Source organism: Olea europaea, chromosome 12 (assembly GCF_002742605.1).
Source record: "Olea europaea var. sylvestris chromosome 12, O_europaea_v1, whole genome shotgun sequence".
NCBI lineage: Eukaryota > Viridiplantae > Streptophyta > Magnoliopsida > Lamiales > Oleaceae > Olea > Olea europaea.
This window is the reverse complement of record NC_036248.1, coordinates 11500919-11517576: the sequence shown is the minus strand read 5'-3', so window position 1 is coordinate 11517576 and position 16658 is coordinate 11500919. Positions and strand designations below refer to the sequence as shown.

The 16658-nt window shown below is 37.7% G+C and overlaps 1 protein-coding gene across 3 annotated transcripts; it reads left to right on the top strand.

Moving 5' to 3' along the window:
- Window positions 1-3542: 3542 nt before the first annotated feature.
- LOC111405628 (glutamate synthase [NADH], amyloplastic) lies at window positions 3543-15982 on the top strand. 3 transcript variants are annotated; one of them, XM_023034588.1, is made up of 22 exons: window positions 3543-4336; window positions 4419-4538; window positions 4904-5017; window positions 5110-5262; window positions 5388-5488; window positions 5592-5688; window positions 6164-6273; window positions 6894-6997; window positions 7191-7370; window positions 7452-7795; window positions 7876-7943; window positions 8037-8506; window positions 8615-9484; window positions 10000-10154; window positions 10448-10609; window positions 10781-12376; window positions 12917-13132; window positions 13235-13503; window positions 13614-13919; window positions 14011-14278; window positions 14865-15122; window positions 15378-15982. In XM_023034588.1, the coding sequence occupies exons 1-22, from the start codon at window positions 3929-3931 to the stop codon at window positions 15654-15656; spliced, it is 6648 nt and encodes a 2215-aa protein (XP_022890356.1). In that variant the 5' UTR covers window positions 3543-3928; the 3' UTR covers window positions 15657-15982. The 3 variants fall into 3 exon arrangements, with proteins under 3 accessions (XP_022890356.1, XP_022890357.1, XP_022890359.1); XM_023034589.1 differs by lacking the exons at window positions 3543-4336; window positions 4419-4538; window positions 4904-5017; window positions 5110-5262 and adding an exon at window positions 5753-5893 and having other exon boundaries at window positions 5385-5488; window positions 5592-5666; XM_023034591.1 differs by lacking the exons at window positions 3543-4336; window positions 4419-4538; window positions 4904-5017; ... (1 more) ...; window positions 5388-5488; window positions 5592-5688 and adding an exon at window positions 5767-5885.
- The last annotated feature ends 676 nt before the right edge of the window (window positions 15983-16658 follow it).

Here is a 16658-nt window from a genome sequence, read left to right as displayed (position 1 = left end):
ACAATCCCTGAATGATGAATGAATGACATATATCAATAGAATTAGGAAATGCAATTCTAGTAGGGTTGGATAACTTGTGTGCCTTATCTGTTTAAGAGTCCTGGAAGGATGAAGGCGTACTATTAGAGACGGACATTAGAGTTTCATTGAAATTGTAGAACTGTTATTGACTTATAGTTGGAAAACATTGTGACTACGGTGGTTGAGTCCATCTAGAAAAAGAGAGGGAAAATGGCAATAATGGCACTTGATGCCCAAGGGCATGAAGCTAGAAGATGTATTGTCCCAAGAGGAGTGCTCAATGTTATCGTCACTTTGGTCGGGTCGTACATAAATTGTACACATCAGTAGGGATTAAAATCAGAATTTTAATTTAAGGCAAATTTGATAATTAATTTAAATTATATATTTCATGAAACTCATAATTTTTCAAGTATACGTTTCATCAATTTTATCAAAAATGACTAAGAATTTAATTTTAATCCCTATCAAACAGAGTCCAGGTATGAATTATAACATAATGTTTGATATGTACTATTAAATAATATTTATCATATAACAAATGAGATTTCAAGATTAAAAAATAAAGTAAATAAAGGAATTATTAGCTACTTCCCTAAATATTTCAAAATATTGCAAATTTTTCTAACATTTTATTTTTTGTACCTGTGGGTCCAAAACAAATCAATTACATGCACTTGGAGTCTAAAGGGATGAAAAAACATCCATATTCTTGTTAATTTGACTAAAAAAATGAGTTTGACCACATTTTTATAGATGGCAAAATAATACATTTCTAATTACTACTCTAAATAATTAAAATAAATAAATTAAAAAAAGGAATGGAGAACTAAATAAATAAAAAGAAAAGAAAATTTCATTGGCCCCATTTGTTCCGAAAGACAGAAGAACCTATGATTAGCTTTTCAAAAAAATTTCAAGCGAACAATTTCAAATAGACAATCTTAATCCTGTTGAAAATACAAGTAAAAATGAAGATCCGAATAGAACAGCTAAATACATTCATACCACACCAACCCCCATCCCCCACCCAAAACCAGAATTAATAAAATTGTCCAGGGCCACCGACCACCAACCACCACCATCTACCCCAATCACAATCGCTACCTAACCACTGTGCCACCACCTACCCCATAAACGCCAATGCCAACACCGACGTCATCACACACAATCCGGAGATGCAACAAAGGAGATAGTGAATAACTCGGACCGGATTTTTGCCTATAAAATCGACTTAAGTGTTACAATTAATGTACAGTGGGAAGGACGTGGCCATCGTGCCTTATGGTGGATACTGGAGACAAATGAAAAGTATTTTTGCTCTCTAGATTCTAAGCAATAAAAGAATCTAGTCTTTTCATCTCATCGGGGAAGAAGAAACAACTCTTTTGATGAAAAAGGTCTAGGAGCCCCTTTGCATTTTTTGGAGGCTATTACGTTTTGTTCTCAAAAAATTGGCATCTAGTCTTCTTTGGTTTCGACAGATGAACTTTGTGGTTTTAATTTTTTGTTACTTTGCTCCTATTTTTATTTTTTTAACTTTTTATCTTGTTCTCGTGAATGCGTGCCATGCCTTGTATCTAAAACATTATCTCCAGTGAACCTGAGTGAGATCGTCTCACTTGCAAATAATGTGGTTTGCAGGTATCTTTGTGGAGGAAAATGGAAAGAAATTCCTATATCTATTGTGGGAAATTTTGGAGTTGGTGGTCAAGGTTAGAGTTGGAGAATTGGGGTTTTGGTTGGGGATAGTTGGCATTGGCGATTGCGATTGGGGTGGATGGCGGGCGATGGTCGATTATCGGTGGCAGTGAACGATTGCAATTGGGTAGGGGGTTGGAGGGAAGAAGATGCAATTTTATTTTATTTTATTCTAGTTTTTTTCCTTGGTTTTTTAAATTTAATTATTTTAATTGTTTAATGTTGTAAATAAAAAGTTACTATTTTACCTTTTATAAAAAATATTAAATATGTTGTTAAAATCAAATTTTCGGTCAACCAACAAATATATGAATGATATTTTATTAATTTGGACTCTAGATGCACGCATTTATGGTTTAGCACCACAGGTGCAATAAATGAAATTTTAGGATAAAATTTGTAACGTTTTAAAATGTTTGGGAGCCTAGACACAATTATCCCATAAATAAATTACATTTGATAGCCATCATTTTGAAAAAAAAGCGATTTTTAGTAGTAATTTTTGGAAAATATGTGGTTAAAAAGTAGAAATCTTTTTGAGTTTATGTATAAAATATTTTATTGTGTAAATATGTAGTTGAAAATGAATACGAGAATTAAAGAATTTTATTTTAAAAGGAAATAATCTGAAATTATCAAACTCCACTTTTTTCGTCATCAAGTAGCCTCTGTCAAAATTTTGGAAAGATCCCTCGATAACCAAGCATAAACTGATAAACATGACACAATGTTCCATATTATAGATAAAATTTGTAGCTGTCACATCTTTATCAAAAGAAAATTATAATATTTGGTATATTTATGATAGTAGTTGTCATAATGTACAAGGAGTCAATTTTTGCATCTACGATTTTTCTTTCATATATTACAATGTTGACGGTTCACCTGATAAAACGAGTTATAAATGACTATGTTTATATAACTTTTTGTTAACGGAGCGACAATAAGAAATAATAATATTTATACAAATGGACTTGAAATATGCACACACAAGTATTATAAATTCGTAATGACTTTAAGAATATATACAAGAAATTCTTTATTCTCATGATTAAAGTGCATATTTTTATTTTAAGTCACGTAATGAAAAAGAATTATTCTAAATTCGATATAAAAAACGATGTAGCACAACAAAATAGATTAAAATTAATGTGAATTTAAAATAATTTAATTTGTTGGTAGATTTTTTTCCTTACAAAATAACATTTAGGGTCCGTTTGATTGCAAATGTGGAATTTGGGTGGAAAAAAAATGAATTCCAGGGAATTGAATTGATGAGAAATTGTTTTCCTAAGAATTATAAATTATTGTGTTTGATTGATATAATTTTTCACGTGAAAAATGTTTAAATTAAAGTATTTTTTGATGTCCGTTTGGTTTTATTTTACATGAAAATCGTAAATTAAAGGGATATAATTTATTGGTATTGAGGATGAAATTTATTTCCATTGTAAAAAAAAAAACAAAAAAATTATCTATCTTTTTATGTTCGTTTGACTTTGTTTTACATGAAAATTATCAATTAAAGGAAAATATTTTTTTACAATAATTCTTAAAATTTATCTTCATTGCCAACCAAAAAAAAAAAAAAGGCTGCAATAACCTAAAATTGCAATATTTGGTGCAATTCCACGTAGAATCAAACACTACCTTATTTTTGAGTGTTACTCTCAAAGATACTGCCGGTAAATTGAATGGTGATTCATCCTATGATAGGTGTATTACTCATACAAGAATGCTGAATAGGAAAAGGATATAAAAACTCTTTATGGACCCCACGTCCGTTTCAACCGCAATCGGTTTTTCTGTATAAATCCAACACAGCCCAGGCTGAAAAACTCAGTTAATATAGTAGTTTGCAGCACTTTGCGTCGGCGTTTCAGATTTGGTGGAATTGTTTTATAATTTCGGGTTCTTTTTTATTTATTACGACTTTTTCTTCTTTAACCAAATCTTGAGCCGTGCATAGTAAGATATTGACTTATAAATCTTCATGTTGTGTTGGATTTTGATAAATTTGAACAATCGGTTCTTGTTGGGTTTGATCTCTGGAGAATCGGTTGTTATATAAAGTTGAACGGTGTGAAATTTGACAGATCTAGTTTTTTTTTGGTTAAAAGATATCTGGGTTGTTCTTAATTGATTATATCCTATATAAATCGGCGAATAATAATAGAAAAATAAGTGAAAAAACTGTCTGTAAAGAATGTCGATTGCGTCGGGATCTGGGATTCAGGTTAGGAGCAACGCCGGAAGTGAGTTGGTGGTGAAGCAATGCGGGAGTCACCAGCTGAATGCGGTGGCGGCGTTGAGTAGGGTGGGGGTGAACAGAAGAGCTAGGGTCTCGAGCGGGTTGGTGAAGAGGAACGTCGGTGGTTTAGAGAACAGATTCATATCCGGAACGGTGGTTCGGCGAGGCGTTTCGGGTTTGGGCTCGGAAAGGTTGCATATTTGGCGCACGGAAGGGCCTGGCAAGGCGCCGAAGCTGGTGGTGAAGAATGCTTTGTCTCAGGTGCCGGAGATGCCGCTCGGGCTGTACGATCCTTCGTTTGATAAGGACTCTTGTGGGGTCGGGTTCGTGGCTGAACTCTCCGGTGAAAGCAGCCGTAAAACGGTACTCCCTTTTTTTGGTCTATATCACAGATATCGCATTGTGGAATTCATTTATCAACATTTAATTTGTAAATGATATATAGGTTACTGATGCTATAGAGATGTTGGTACGAATGTCACATAGAGGTGCATGTGGTTGTGAGACAAATACTGGGGATGGAGCTGGAATTCTTGTGGCTCTTCCTCACGATTTCTACAAGGAGGTTCGACTCGATCAATATTGTGTTTTTTTGGCTTAATTTCCTCCATAATCATATTATTTTTTCGCTTTATTACTGGTTGACTCTTCTTTTTCCTTGTCAATTATGCTGGGGGAATTGGAATTTTATGAGATAATTGTTTCTCCATTTTTCTTAATGTCGTTTGGAATTTACAGTAGATTTTGCTTTGTTTTTGAACTGGTTCATGTAGTATTGAAGGAAATGTTGACTTCTGTACTTGTAATCATAAACCGGAAAATTTTTTAAAAAAAGAAGTAAAAGTTAAGGATTTTCGGTGGGCTTGTATTGATCGGAGTTGATTGTTGAATTAAAAATTTGACAATTGTTTCTTGTTCATGCTGTATCAGGCTGCTAAGGAAGCAGGATTTGAGCTTCCTCCACCTGGTGAATATGCAGTGGGCATGTTTTTCTTGCCCACTTCCCAAAGTCGGAGGGAACAGAGCAAAATTGTATTCACAAAGGTTGTACGAAGATCAAAACTAGTTATGGTTGAATAGGATTTTGTTGTATAAATTATGATTTCCGACATTTTTTGGTGTAAAATACTTTGCAGGTTGCAGAATCCCTCGGGCATACTGTCCTTGGCTGGCGGCCTGTCCCCACGGATAACTCAGGGTTGGGCAAGTCTGCTTTGCAGACAGAGCCAATAATTGAGCAAGTGTTTCTTACACGTACTCCCAAGTCAAAGGCTGATTTCGAGCAACAGGTGGATGCCAAGAGCTGATAACATTTGCTAATTAATCCAGTTAAAATGTCAAACTGTTAGATATTACACATTCAAAATTTGTCATTTGCTTTTTATTTTTTATTTTTTTCCCTGCTTCCTTGCAGATGTACATATTACGAAGAGTTTCAATGGTAGCTATCCGAGCTGCATTAAACCTGCAACATGGTGGCGTGAGAGATTTCTATATATGTTCTCTTTCCTCAAGGTTTAATTCTTGGAGAGATTTGTCCTTTTTGAGTGTGAGAAATATATTTATTTGCTGTGACTTTTGGATTTAATTTTTTGACATCCTTGTCTGTTTTATGCAGGACTATTGTCTACAAAGGTCAGTTGAAGCCCAATCAGTTGAAGGAATACTACTACGCTGATCTTGGAAATGAAAGGTTTACGAGCTACATGGCCCTGGTAAATATATTTTCTCCATTCTCTGTTTTATTTCTCTGCTGACTTCACATTTAACAACGGACAGCATGGGATCAACCGGTTAACTGAAGCAATGCAAGGTTGAGGAATGACTTCTGAGGCATTGAAGTATGAATGATCTCTTAAGTTCTTCCGCACCCTTGATCTTTTGACTTTGCATGCCGGAATGGATTCTTTGGGTGAGTTGGTAAGGAACCTCATTACGAAGTAAATATTGCATGCAGAAACTATGTCCCTTGGTCTATGATCCTTATGTAAGGATCAAGATGTCTCAATGGTGGAAATGAAACTGTGTTTGGTCAAGGTAGTCTAAGGTTCTCAATATGGTTTTGCTGGGACTGTCGCATTACTTGTAGAAGTGCCCTGAACACGCTGTCATTGTGTACAAATTCCAGATCTTCTTTACATGGGTGGAATTAAGACTGAGTTATCTCTCTCTCTTGGAATTTTTCTTCAGATACACTCTAGGTTTTCAACAAACACATTTCCCAGCTGGGATCGTGCTCAGCCCATGCGTGTCCTGGGACACAATGGAGAAATAAACACACTACGGGGGAATGTAAACTGGTAAGCGTCTTGATGTGGTTATGCCTCTCTATATTTGTTACTGGTACAGTTTTATCCTAATAGATTGTGCAGAAAGTTTAGTAGGATGGTCCAATTGGTCGTTATTATTGGTATAAAAAAGATAGTCAATATCACTGTTTTTGTTGCTTCAATATTTTCAGTTGGAACCTGAACGAATCAAATTCGATTCCTGTGTTAGACGAACTGATTAGTGATTTCTTAGTCTGTTGTTACTTAAATTTGAATTTTCATGCTAGTAAAAATTTGTTTGGGTTACTATTTCATTGCATTCAGCTACTGATATGCTACTTGAGTTTATATACCCAATACAAGGAGACTGTTGGATGTAAATCCAGTGTCAGTCGTGTCATGATTTTTAGACCCTGTTTGGCAACCATTATTTGGAAAAAAACAAAGTTTTGAATAATGATTTTTAGGAGAATGTGTGGTTAAAAAGTATGTAGAAGTTTTGGGTTTACATGCAGAATATTTTATTGTGAATATGTGGTTGAAAATGAGTATGTATAATGAAGAGTTTTCAAATAATGATTGTCAAAGAGGGGCTTAATGCTAATGTGGATAGAACTGATTGATCAACTTTTTGTTATTCTTTAAACTAGGATGAAGGCTCGGGAAGGACTTTTGAAGTGCAAGGAGCTAGGCTTGTCAAAGATGGAGATGAAGAAGCTTCTACCAATTGTGGATGCCAGTTCATCGGATTCAGGTTACGCATCCCATTTTCTTAATATGATTTCATATATATGGATTTGACATGCTTGCCTGCATGATTTGTATCTAGTGGCATCAGTCCATATTGGTAACAAGAAATAGCTAGCAATGCTACAAATGCTGATGCTTAAATATTCACAATTTAATTGTCATATTTTTGCAAATATCTGAATTTGTTCATACATCAGGAGCATTTGATGGGGTACTCGAGCTTTTGGTCAGAGCTGGCAGAAGTCTTCCCGAGGCTATAATGATGATGATTCCCGAAGCTTGGCAAAACGATAAGAACATGGACCCTCATCGAAAGGCTTTATATGAGTACTTCTCAGCCCTTATGGAACCATGGGATGGCCCTGCTCTCGTATCATGTACAGTTTTTAACGATATCTTTTTAAACTTGACGTCATATGATTGCACAATCTTTGATGCTTAATAGCATTTTTTTGCAGTTACTGATGGACGATATCTTGGAGCAACCTTGGATCGAAATGGATTGCGACCAGGTCGTTTTTATATAACACATAGTGGCCGAGTTATCATGGCAAGTGAAGTTGGAGTAGTTGATATTCCACCTGAAGATGTCAGCAAGAAAGGAAGACTTAATCCTGGCATGATGCTCCTTGTAGACTTTGAGAAGCATGTTGTTGTGGATGATGATGCCTTGAAGCAGCAATATTCACTTGCAAGACCTTATGGGAAATGGCTAGAAAGGCAAAAGCTGGAATTGAAAGACATAGTTGAATCTATTCAGGAATCTGTCAGGGTTCCTCCACCCATACAAGGAGTTTTACCAGTAAGTTTATCATCTTATTCATCACCACCCATTCTTTTCTCCCTTTCCCTATGCTGATAGTTAAGTTGCGGCAATTTTAGGCATCTTCTGATGATGACATGGAAAACATGGGTATCCATGGTTTATTGGTACCTTTAAAGGCTTTCGGGTATGAAGTTCTGAACCTTGTCAGCTCTTAAAATTGTTACGGCTGTTACACTCCTGCTTGGAAATAAATATACTTTTTCGCCTCCCCATACAGTTACACCACTGAAGCCTTGGAGATGCTGTTATTACCCATGGCGAAGGATGGCATTGAGGCCCTCGGTTCAATGGGAAATGATGCTCCATTGGCTGTGATGTCTGACAGAGAGAAGCTCACATTTGAGTATTTCAAACAGATGTTCGCTCAAGTCACAAATCCTCCTATCGATCCAATCCGTGAAAAGATTGTTACTTCTATGCAATGCATGGTTGGTCCAGAAGGTGATCTCACAGAGACCACAGAAGAGCAGTGTCACCGCCTGTCACTCAAAGGGCCTCTTTTATCCATTGAAGAGATGGAAGCAATTAAGAAGATGAACTACAGAGGCTGGCAAAGCAAAGTTCTCGATATCACTTACTCGAAGGATCGGGGCAGGAATGGTTTGGAGGAGACCTTGGATAGGATATGTTCTGAAGCACACAATGCTATTAAGGAGGGTTACACAACACTTGTGCTCTCTGACAGAGGTACCCCTTATAGATTTTTGAAATGTTCTATCAAGAATGCTTAGTTTATTGTTGCTGTTCACGCACATATATATGCAGTTAATGTATATGCTTTTCTGATATTTGTAGCCTTCTCATCTAAGCGTGTTGCTGTGAGCTCCCTGTTGGCCGTTGGTGCTGTACATCATCATTTAGTTAAGAAGCTTGAGCGAACTCGGGTTGCATTGATCGTTGAATCTGCTGAGCCCCGTGAAGTACACCATTTTTGTACACTCGTGGGATTTGGGGTAGACGCTATTTGCCCTTATTTGGCTATAGAAGCCATTTGGAGACTGCAACATGATGGAAAAATTCCTCCTAAAGCCAATGGTGAGTTCCACTCAAAGGATGAGCTGGTCAAGAAATACTTCAAAGCAAGCAACTATGGTATGATGAAGGTCCTTGCGAAGATGGGGATATCAACTTTGGCCTCGTACAAGGGTGCTCAGATATTTGAGGCTGTAGGCCTCTCCTCAGAAGTAATGGAAAGATGCTTCAATGGAACTCCAAGCAGAGTTGAAGGTGCCACTTTTCAGGCGCTTGCACATGATGCGCTTCAGTTGCATGGTCTTGCTTTTCCAACACGCACATTACCTCCTGGAAGTGCAGAGGCTGTAGCGCTTCCAAATCCCGGAGATTATCATTGGAGAAAAGATGGTGAGATTCATCTTAACGATCCCCTTGCCATAGCAAAATTGCAAGATGCTGCCAGAACTAACAGTGTGGCTGCCTACAAAGAGTATTCTAAACGCATTCAAGAATTGAACAAGTCCTGCAATTTAAGGGGTCTTCTTAAATTTAAAGGGACTGAAGCAAAGGTTCCTTTGGAAGAAGTAGAACCTGCCAGTGAGATTGTAAAACGTTTTTGTACTGGAGCCATGAGCTACGGATCTATATCACTGGAAGCACACACAACTTTAGCAATTGCCATGAACAAGCTAGGGGGAAAGTCAAATACAGGTATGTTATTGTCTTATTGACTACTGCTTTAAGGTTCCTTTTTCCCCTCCCCCTGGGGATGTGGTATAGTGGAAGTATTAGTCGTGGAAAAAAAAATAAAAATTCAATATTTGGGTTAAATCCTTTTAGCATCTTCCTCAAGAATCATAGATTGCTGGGGTATAAACATGTTAATTATACAAATCCACTAGCTTTCCTTTATTGTGTTTGTGGAAGTGTGATTTGATAATGTTTCCTTGAGAAGTTTGAATAATTTTGTTCTGTCCAGAATTTTTTATTTTTGTAATTTAATTTTCTAAGAAATTCAGTGAGTCGGTAAAATTATTAGTAACTTTTTAGGGGAATAATATTGAGATCCTCGAAATGTGTAGTAGTTATGAATGTATGCTTGAAATTAATGTTTGACTTTGACTAGATAGCAAATGAACTTTTTAGTAACTTCTAATGTTTGACAGACAAAGGCTTAAATGTTCCTAAAAAGCTTACTGATGTACCTTTTTATTTCTCTTTCGCAGGTGAAGGTGGTGAACAACCATCTCGTATGGAGCCTCTTCCTGATGGTTCAAGAAATCCAAAGAGGAGTGCAATTAAGCAGGTAGCGAGTGGAAGATTTGGAGTTTCAAGTTATTACCTTACGAATGCTGATGAATTACAGATAAAAATGGCTCAGGTATGCCTTTCTGTGGGTCTCATGTTTAATTTGAAGATTGTTCAACCAGCCTATATTGATGTATATTCTTGTTCATGTTTTCATTTTACCCTGTATTCCTGTTGAAACATGGGTTTTTTATATTTATGAATCCATGTTCATGTACCGAGTCTGCTGTGTCTGCAAAGTACCTTTTGGGTGTGTTTGTATCTATATTTGAAACCTGCATTTGGCTTGGTGAGATGACTGTTAACCGGAGATTGTTTTCTCTTTGAAGGGCGACTATATTGTTAACTTAAGATTCCTTGTTGCAGGGAGCAAAGCCGGGAGAAGGTGGTGAACTTCCAGGCCACAAGGTCATTGGGGACATTGCTGTCACTAGGAACTCAACTGCTGGTGTGGGTCTAATTAGCCCTCCTCCCCATCATGATATCTATTCAATTGAAGATCTTGCTCAATTGATTCATGACCTCAAGGTAATTTTTTCTACTACCATTTATATGATCATCTTTGATCTGTCGAACTCCTTTATGGGTGCTTGAACATTGGGGCAAATATATATCCATCATTTTTTTGGAGATATGATGTATGACTTCTTCATTTTCTCTTCCTTTTTAATATATTTTTTTGTTGATTTAATTGTGCAGAATGCCAATCCAGGGGCTCGTATAAGTGTGAAGTTGGTTTCTGAGGCTGGTGTTGGAGTTATTGCTAGTGGCGTTGTCAAGGGTCACGCTGATCATGTTCTAATCTCTGGTCATGATGGAGGTACAGGGGCCTCAAGATGGACTGGTATCAAGAGCGCTGGCGTTCCATGGGAACTTGGTCTTGCAGAGACCCATCAAACCCTAGTTGCTAATGACCTTCGGGGTCGAACTGTTCTTCAGACGGATGGTCAACTAAAAACCGGGAGAGATGTGGCCATAGCTGCACTTCTTGGTGCAGAGGAGTTTGGTTTTAGTACTGCTCCTCTTATTACGCTTGGCTGCATCATGATGCGGAAGTGCCACAAAAACACTTGTCCAGTAGGGATTGCCACCCAGGATCCAGTTCTCAGAGAAAAGTTTGCCGGTGAGCCAGAACACGTTATAAATTTTTTCTTCATGCTGGCGGAAGAGCTGAGGGAAATAATGTCTCAACTTGGGTTTCGAACAATTAACGAAATGGTTGGCCGTTCAGACATGCTTGAATTGGATAAAGATTTGGCCAAGAACAATGAGAAGCTAAAGAATATTGATCTGTCCTTGTTACTGCGACCAGCTGCTGATATTCGTCCAGAAGCTGCTCAGTATTGTGTGCAGAAACAGGATCATGGTTTGGACATGGCTCTGGATAACGAACTAATAGCTTTGTGCAGACCTGCTTTAGAGAAAACACTCCCTGTGTACATTGAGTCACCTATCTGCAATATAAATCGGGCTGTTGGAACCATGCTAAGCCATGAAGTCAGTAAGCACTACCACTTGTCGGGACTTCCTCACAATACAATTCATGTCAAACTCAGCGGAAGTGCGGGCCAAAGTCTTGGAGCTTTTCTGTGTCCTGGCATTACATTGGAACTTGAAGGTGACAGCAACGACTATGTTGGCAAAGGGTTATCAGGTGGAAAAGTTATTGTTTATCCTCCGAAAGGAAGCAATTTTGACCCCAAGGAAAACATAATAATTGGAAATGTAGCTCTTTACGGAGCTACTAATGGGGAGGCATATTTTAATGGGATGGCCGCAGAAAGATTTTGTGTTCGCAATAGTGGGGCCAAAGCAGTTGTGGAAGGTGTGGGTGATCACGGATGTGAGTACATGACTGGTGGAATTGTTGTTGTGCTGGGAAAGACAGGTAGGAACTTTGCTGCTGGAATGAGTGGGGGCATTGCCTATGTTCTCGATGTGGATTCCAAGTTCCGATCGCAATGCAACCTTGAGTTGGTAGATCTTGATCCAGTAGAAGATGACGACGTTATGACACTCAGAATGATGATACAACAGCATCTGCGTCACACTAACAGTCAATTAGCTAAAGAAGTGCTTGCCGATTTTGAGACTCTCTTGCCTAAATTTGTAAAGGTTTTCCCCCGAGATTACAAACGAATTCTAGCAATCACACAAGAGAAAGAATCTGCAAAAGCAGCTGCCGATCGTGCTGCCAAAGAAGTTGAGGTGCAGGAAGAGGAAGAGTTGGAGAAAGATGCTTTTGAAGAGCTTAAGAAGCTGGCAGCTACATCATTGAACAGAAAAGACAGTTCGGTAATTATCTTCTGCTGCTGTTCGTTATGCAACTATATTGTTTGCACTTTTCATCAATAGTAATAGATTTTTGGATGAAAGAGCATCATGCTTGGTGCAGTAACTAATGATTGAAACTAAAGAATACTACAAAAACAAACTAAGCCTTGTTCCCAATATGTTTGGGCTTTGGAGTCCGCTACAAGAATCTTTTCCCCCACTCCAATGTGTTTATTGCTGGATATGTTTAGGGACCAAAAAAGGCCATCTTAGTTTTGGTCTACCCCTCCTGAACTTGTTCTACTGCTATATACCAAAGAATCTATCAACAAATTATATGTGCTCATTAATATGAAGCGCGTTATAGAAAATGTATGGTTACTTTCGAAGGACGTTAATGTATGTACTGGATCAGTATGACGACTTATGTATAGATGGTAGTATGATGGTAGTTAATATATAGTGAATGGCATTAGAACGTCTTGTGTGGTTGGTTCTGGAATTTCATTCTTTTTCATGTTTTTTTTTGTCTGCTCTTACATGAATTTTTGAAAACAACAGACAGAGGAGGATAAACAATCTAAGAGACCTACTAAGATTCCAGATGCTGTGAAGCACCGAGGTTTCGTTGCCTATGAGCGAGAGAGCATTTCGTACAGAGATCCTAATATTCGGATGAATGACTGGAAAGAAGTCATGGAAGAATTAAAACCGGGCCCACTTTTGAAGACACAATCTGCTCGTTGTATGGACTGTGGCACTCCTTTTTGTCATCAGGTAAGAAAGATTATAGCAAGACTTCTTGTCAGTAGGATTGTATACATCTATGTGAATCCTAACTTCTGTTGCTTGGGATACATCTGTCATATAAAATTACAGGAGCATTCTGGATGCCCACTTGGAAATAAAATTCCCGAATTCAATGAGTTGGTGTACCAAAATAGATGGCGTGAAGCGTTAGATAGGCTCTTGGAGACCAATAACTTCCCTGAGTTCACGGGCCGGGTATGCCCTGCACCTTGTGAAGGGGCTTGTGTCCTTGGAATTATCGAAAATCCCGTCTCTATCAAAAGTATGGAGTGTGCTATAATAGACAAAGCTTTTGAGGAGGGATGGATGGTGCCACGACCTCCCCTGAAGAGAACCGAGTATGTTTTCCATATATTGTTTTGTACTTCACTTGATTGTGTGGGGGCATATGTGATGTATATCTTTGATTTGTAGCAATGAGATCCTAATTATGTTCCCTATTATCCAGGAAAAAAGTTGCCATTATTGGAAGTGGGCCTGCCGGTTTAGCTGCTGCTGACCAGTTAAATAAAATGGGTCATACTGTGACTGTTTTTGAGCGTTCCGACAGAATTGGTGGTCTAATGATGTATGGGGTGCCTAACATGAAGGCCGATAAAGTCGATATCGTCCAGAGACGGGTTAACCTCATGGAGAAGGAAGGTGTAAACTTTGTGGTAAATGCTAATGTTGGAAAGGATCCTGCATACTCGCTCGATCAGCTTCGTGAGGATCATGATGCTATTGTTTTGGCTGTAGGAGCCACAAATCCAAGGTGAGCAATGATGATTTTCAGGCAACTCTTGTTGCATAGCTTAACAAAGTCAATCAGTCATCTTACTAGATATTCTGGACTGATTTGGCAGGAACCTCCTTGTTCCTGGACGAGAACTGTCTGGAGTACATTTTGCAATGGAGTTTCTTCATGCTAATACAAAAAGCTTGCTTGATAGCAATCTCAAGGATGGTAAGTATATCTCTGCCAAGGGTAAGAAGGTAGTGGTAATTGGTGGGGGTGATACCGGTACAGATTGTATTGGAACATCTATCAGACATGGTTGCAGCAGCATCGTAAATCTAGAGCTTCTCCCTGAGCCACCACGAACCCGAGCTCCTGGAAACCCTTGGCCTCAGGTTGGACCAGACTCTATTTTTAACCATAGCCAGTAGCTTTATGATAATCTGCGTGTTCTTATTCAAGGGAACAAAGTGCATGTTTGGTGAAGCTTAAAAAGGTTAATCAAGTAAATAATTAAGTTTTAGAACAAATGACTTTGGGTTGGTCAAAGATGGGAATAAAAATGTAATTACTGTCAAAATAAGTACATTTTTTACTTATAACTAAGAATAAAAAATGTTATCGAAGCTTGTATGGAAACAATAATATACTTTAAAAAGTAAGTTTTGCGCTTTGCCATACATGCTCACATCTAACTTTAAGAGTTTATTCCAATTTTTGTACGTCTTGGCTAAAATGTAATGCTTTATTTTTGGTTTTATGTTATCACCTATGTGGTGCATGGTATATTTATTTAATCTAAGCATACGATGACTTATTGTAATTGATTCCTTACTTTTAAATGCAGATGCTGAATTTTGGAAGATAAATATAATTTTACCAAGATCAAGAAAATAAAATATAAATTTTGTCTGCTCTTCCCTTCCGGATTAAATTTTCTTGACATCATTCTTTAATTTTCTATCCGTTGAATGTTGGCAGTGGCCCCGCATATTCCGTGTAGATTATGGGCATCAAGAAGCTGCTTCGAAGTTTGGCAAGGATCCTAGATCTTATGAGGTTATGACGAAGCGTTTTGTTGGAGATGAGAATGGAGTGGTGAAAGGACTGGAGCTTGTGCGTGTCCATTGGGAGAAGGATGCAAGTGGGAAGTTTTCATTTAAAGAAGTTGAAGGCAGTGAGGAGATCATTGAAGCTGATCTAGTCTTACTAGCCATGGGATTCCTGGGGCCTGAGTCGGTTAGTATTCTGAACTTCGGCTTGAATTTGCTCCTGTTCATTGACAACAATGTCATTAATTCTGTATCCTCTCCGTATTTGCTTCTCTTTTCCTTCCTTTACTTGGCGGATACTCAGAAGTAAATAAAGAAGTAAGGTTTAAAATAAATAATTATTTCATTTGTTCCGAGTTGAAAATAAGTAGACTCACATAAACATGCTCTGAATCGATGTGAAATTCTCAGCTGGCTTACTCATCTTCCTTGGTTTTTGCAGACTCTACCCGAAAAACTGGGCTTGGAGAGAGACAATAGGTCGAACCTCAAAGCTGAGTACGGACGCTTCTCAACCAATGTGGACGGGATTTTTGCCGCCGGGGATTGCCGCCGCGGTCAATCTCTGGTCGTGTGGGCAATTTCCGAAGGTCGACAAGCAGCTGCACAAGTCGACAATTACCTAATGAAAGACGAGAATGATGTCGAAATTAGCACAGAGAGACAGGAAGAATCGATAAAGACACAACAAGATATCAACAGACGAGCAGTTATGATGTAGTCGGCCTTAGTTTCACTTCATACAATGTTGTCTGAAGCAGGGGAAGGACACGCCATAGACTAATCATCTGTCCAATAATGAAGGATAGAAGCAGAACTGACAGAAAGATCGATAGAAAATTTCATGGTAGAAATGTTCTAGTCGGGATTTAGGCGTTAGGATTCTGATAGTTATATTCTGGTGTTTATAGATTTGCAAGTGTTGGGTGCTTAAATTTGGCTACTGTGCCAGATTAAACAAATAATGTACAGTCATTGTTTTTTGAATGTTTTGACGGAAATGAATATATGGGGGAATTCTAGTAGAATGAGCATTTTTAGTTATTATTTTTAACTATAATTTAAACTGTCGACGTTTCATAGTTATTAACCATCTAATCTAAAATTTTTAATTTGTTAGAAGGGAATGCACGTATTGAAATGCTTTCTTACATATAGATTATAAACTGATCCTATTTGTCTGGATTGATCTTATGTTACAAAATTTTCAGTGTCGGCCCTTGAAGGAATTTGGCTTACACGTGAAGAGATGCATTAAAAGCAACATTTAAATGGATGTCTTATTTAACGAGTTTTGGATAAAATGGTTAACAGTGGTGATATTATTTCATTATCATAATCCAATTTTCATTCTGATGCAGATTTGGTCAACAGAGTTATAGGTTTGGTAAATAAACGTATCTTTTGAAAATATATAATAATTGAACAGAAAACTTACATTTTTTTTTTTGCAGAAAAGATTTAGATATGTTCATTCATGTTCAGTAGTAGGTGATTATAATCAGTTTAATGGTCCCCAAACTGTACACTGCAGGAAAAACGTCCCCCAAATTTTCTTTAGTTCCTTAACTTTTAATTCATGAGCCACATTAGTCCCAAAAAAGGAATCTAGTCCAAAATTACAAACGGATGTCCTACATAAACAAAGAACCGTTAAGGAGGGATCAAAACTGGTAGGTTGGCGTGGGAGCAACAGAGAATGGGGATGCATGTTGGTGGATAT

Bases quoted from the DNA above. Each gene is read 5' to 3' on its own strand.
- LOC111405628 (XM_023034588.1), top strand. From the start codon at position 3,929: ATGTCGATTGCGTCGGGATCTGGGATTCAGGTTAGGAGCAACGCCGGA. The intron at 5,489-5,591 runs GTTTAATTCTTG...TGTTTTATGCAG, and splicing joins ATATGTTCTCTTTCCTCAAG to GACTATTGTCTACAAAGGTC. The intron at 6,274-6,893 runs GTAAGCGTCTTG...TCTTTAAACTAG, and splicing joins CTACGGGGGAATGTAAACTG to GATGAAGGCTCGGGAAGGAC.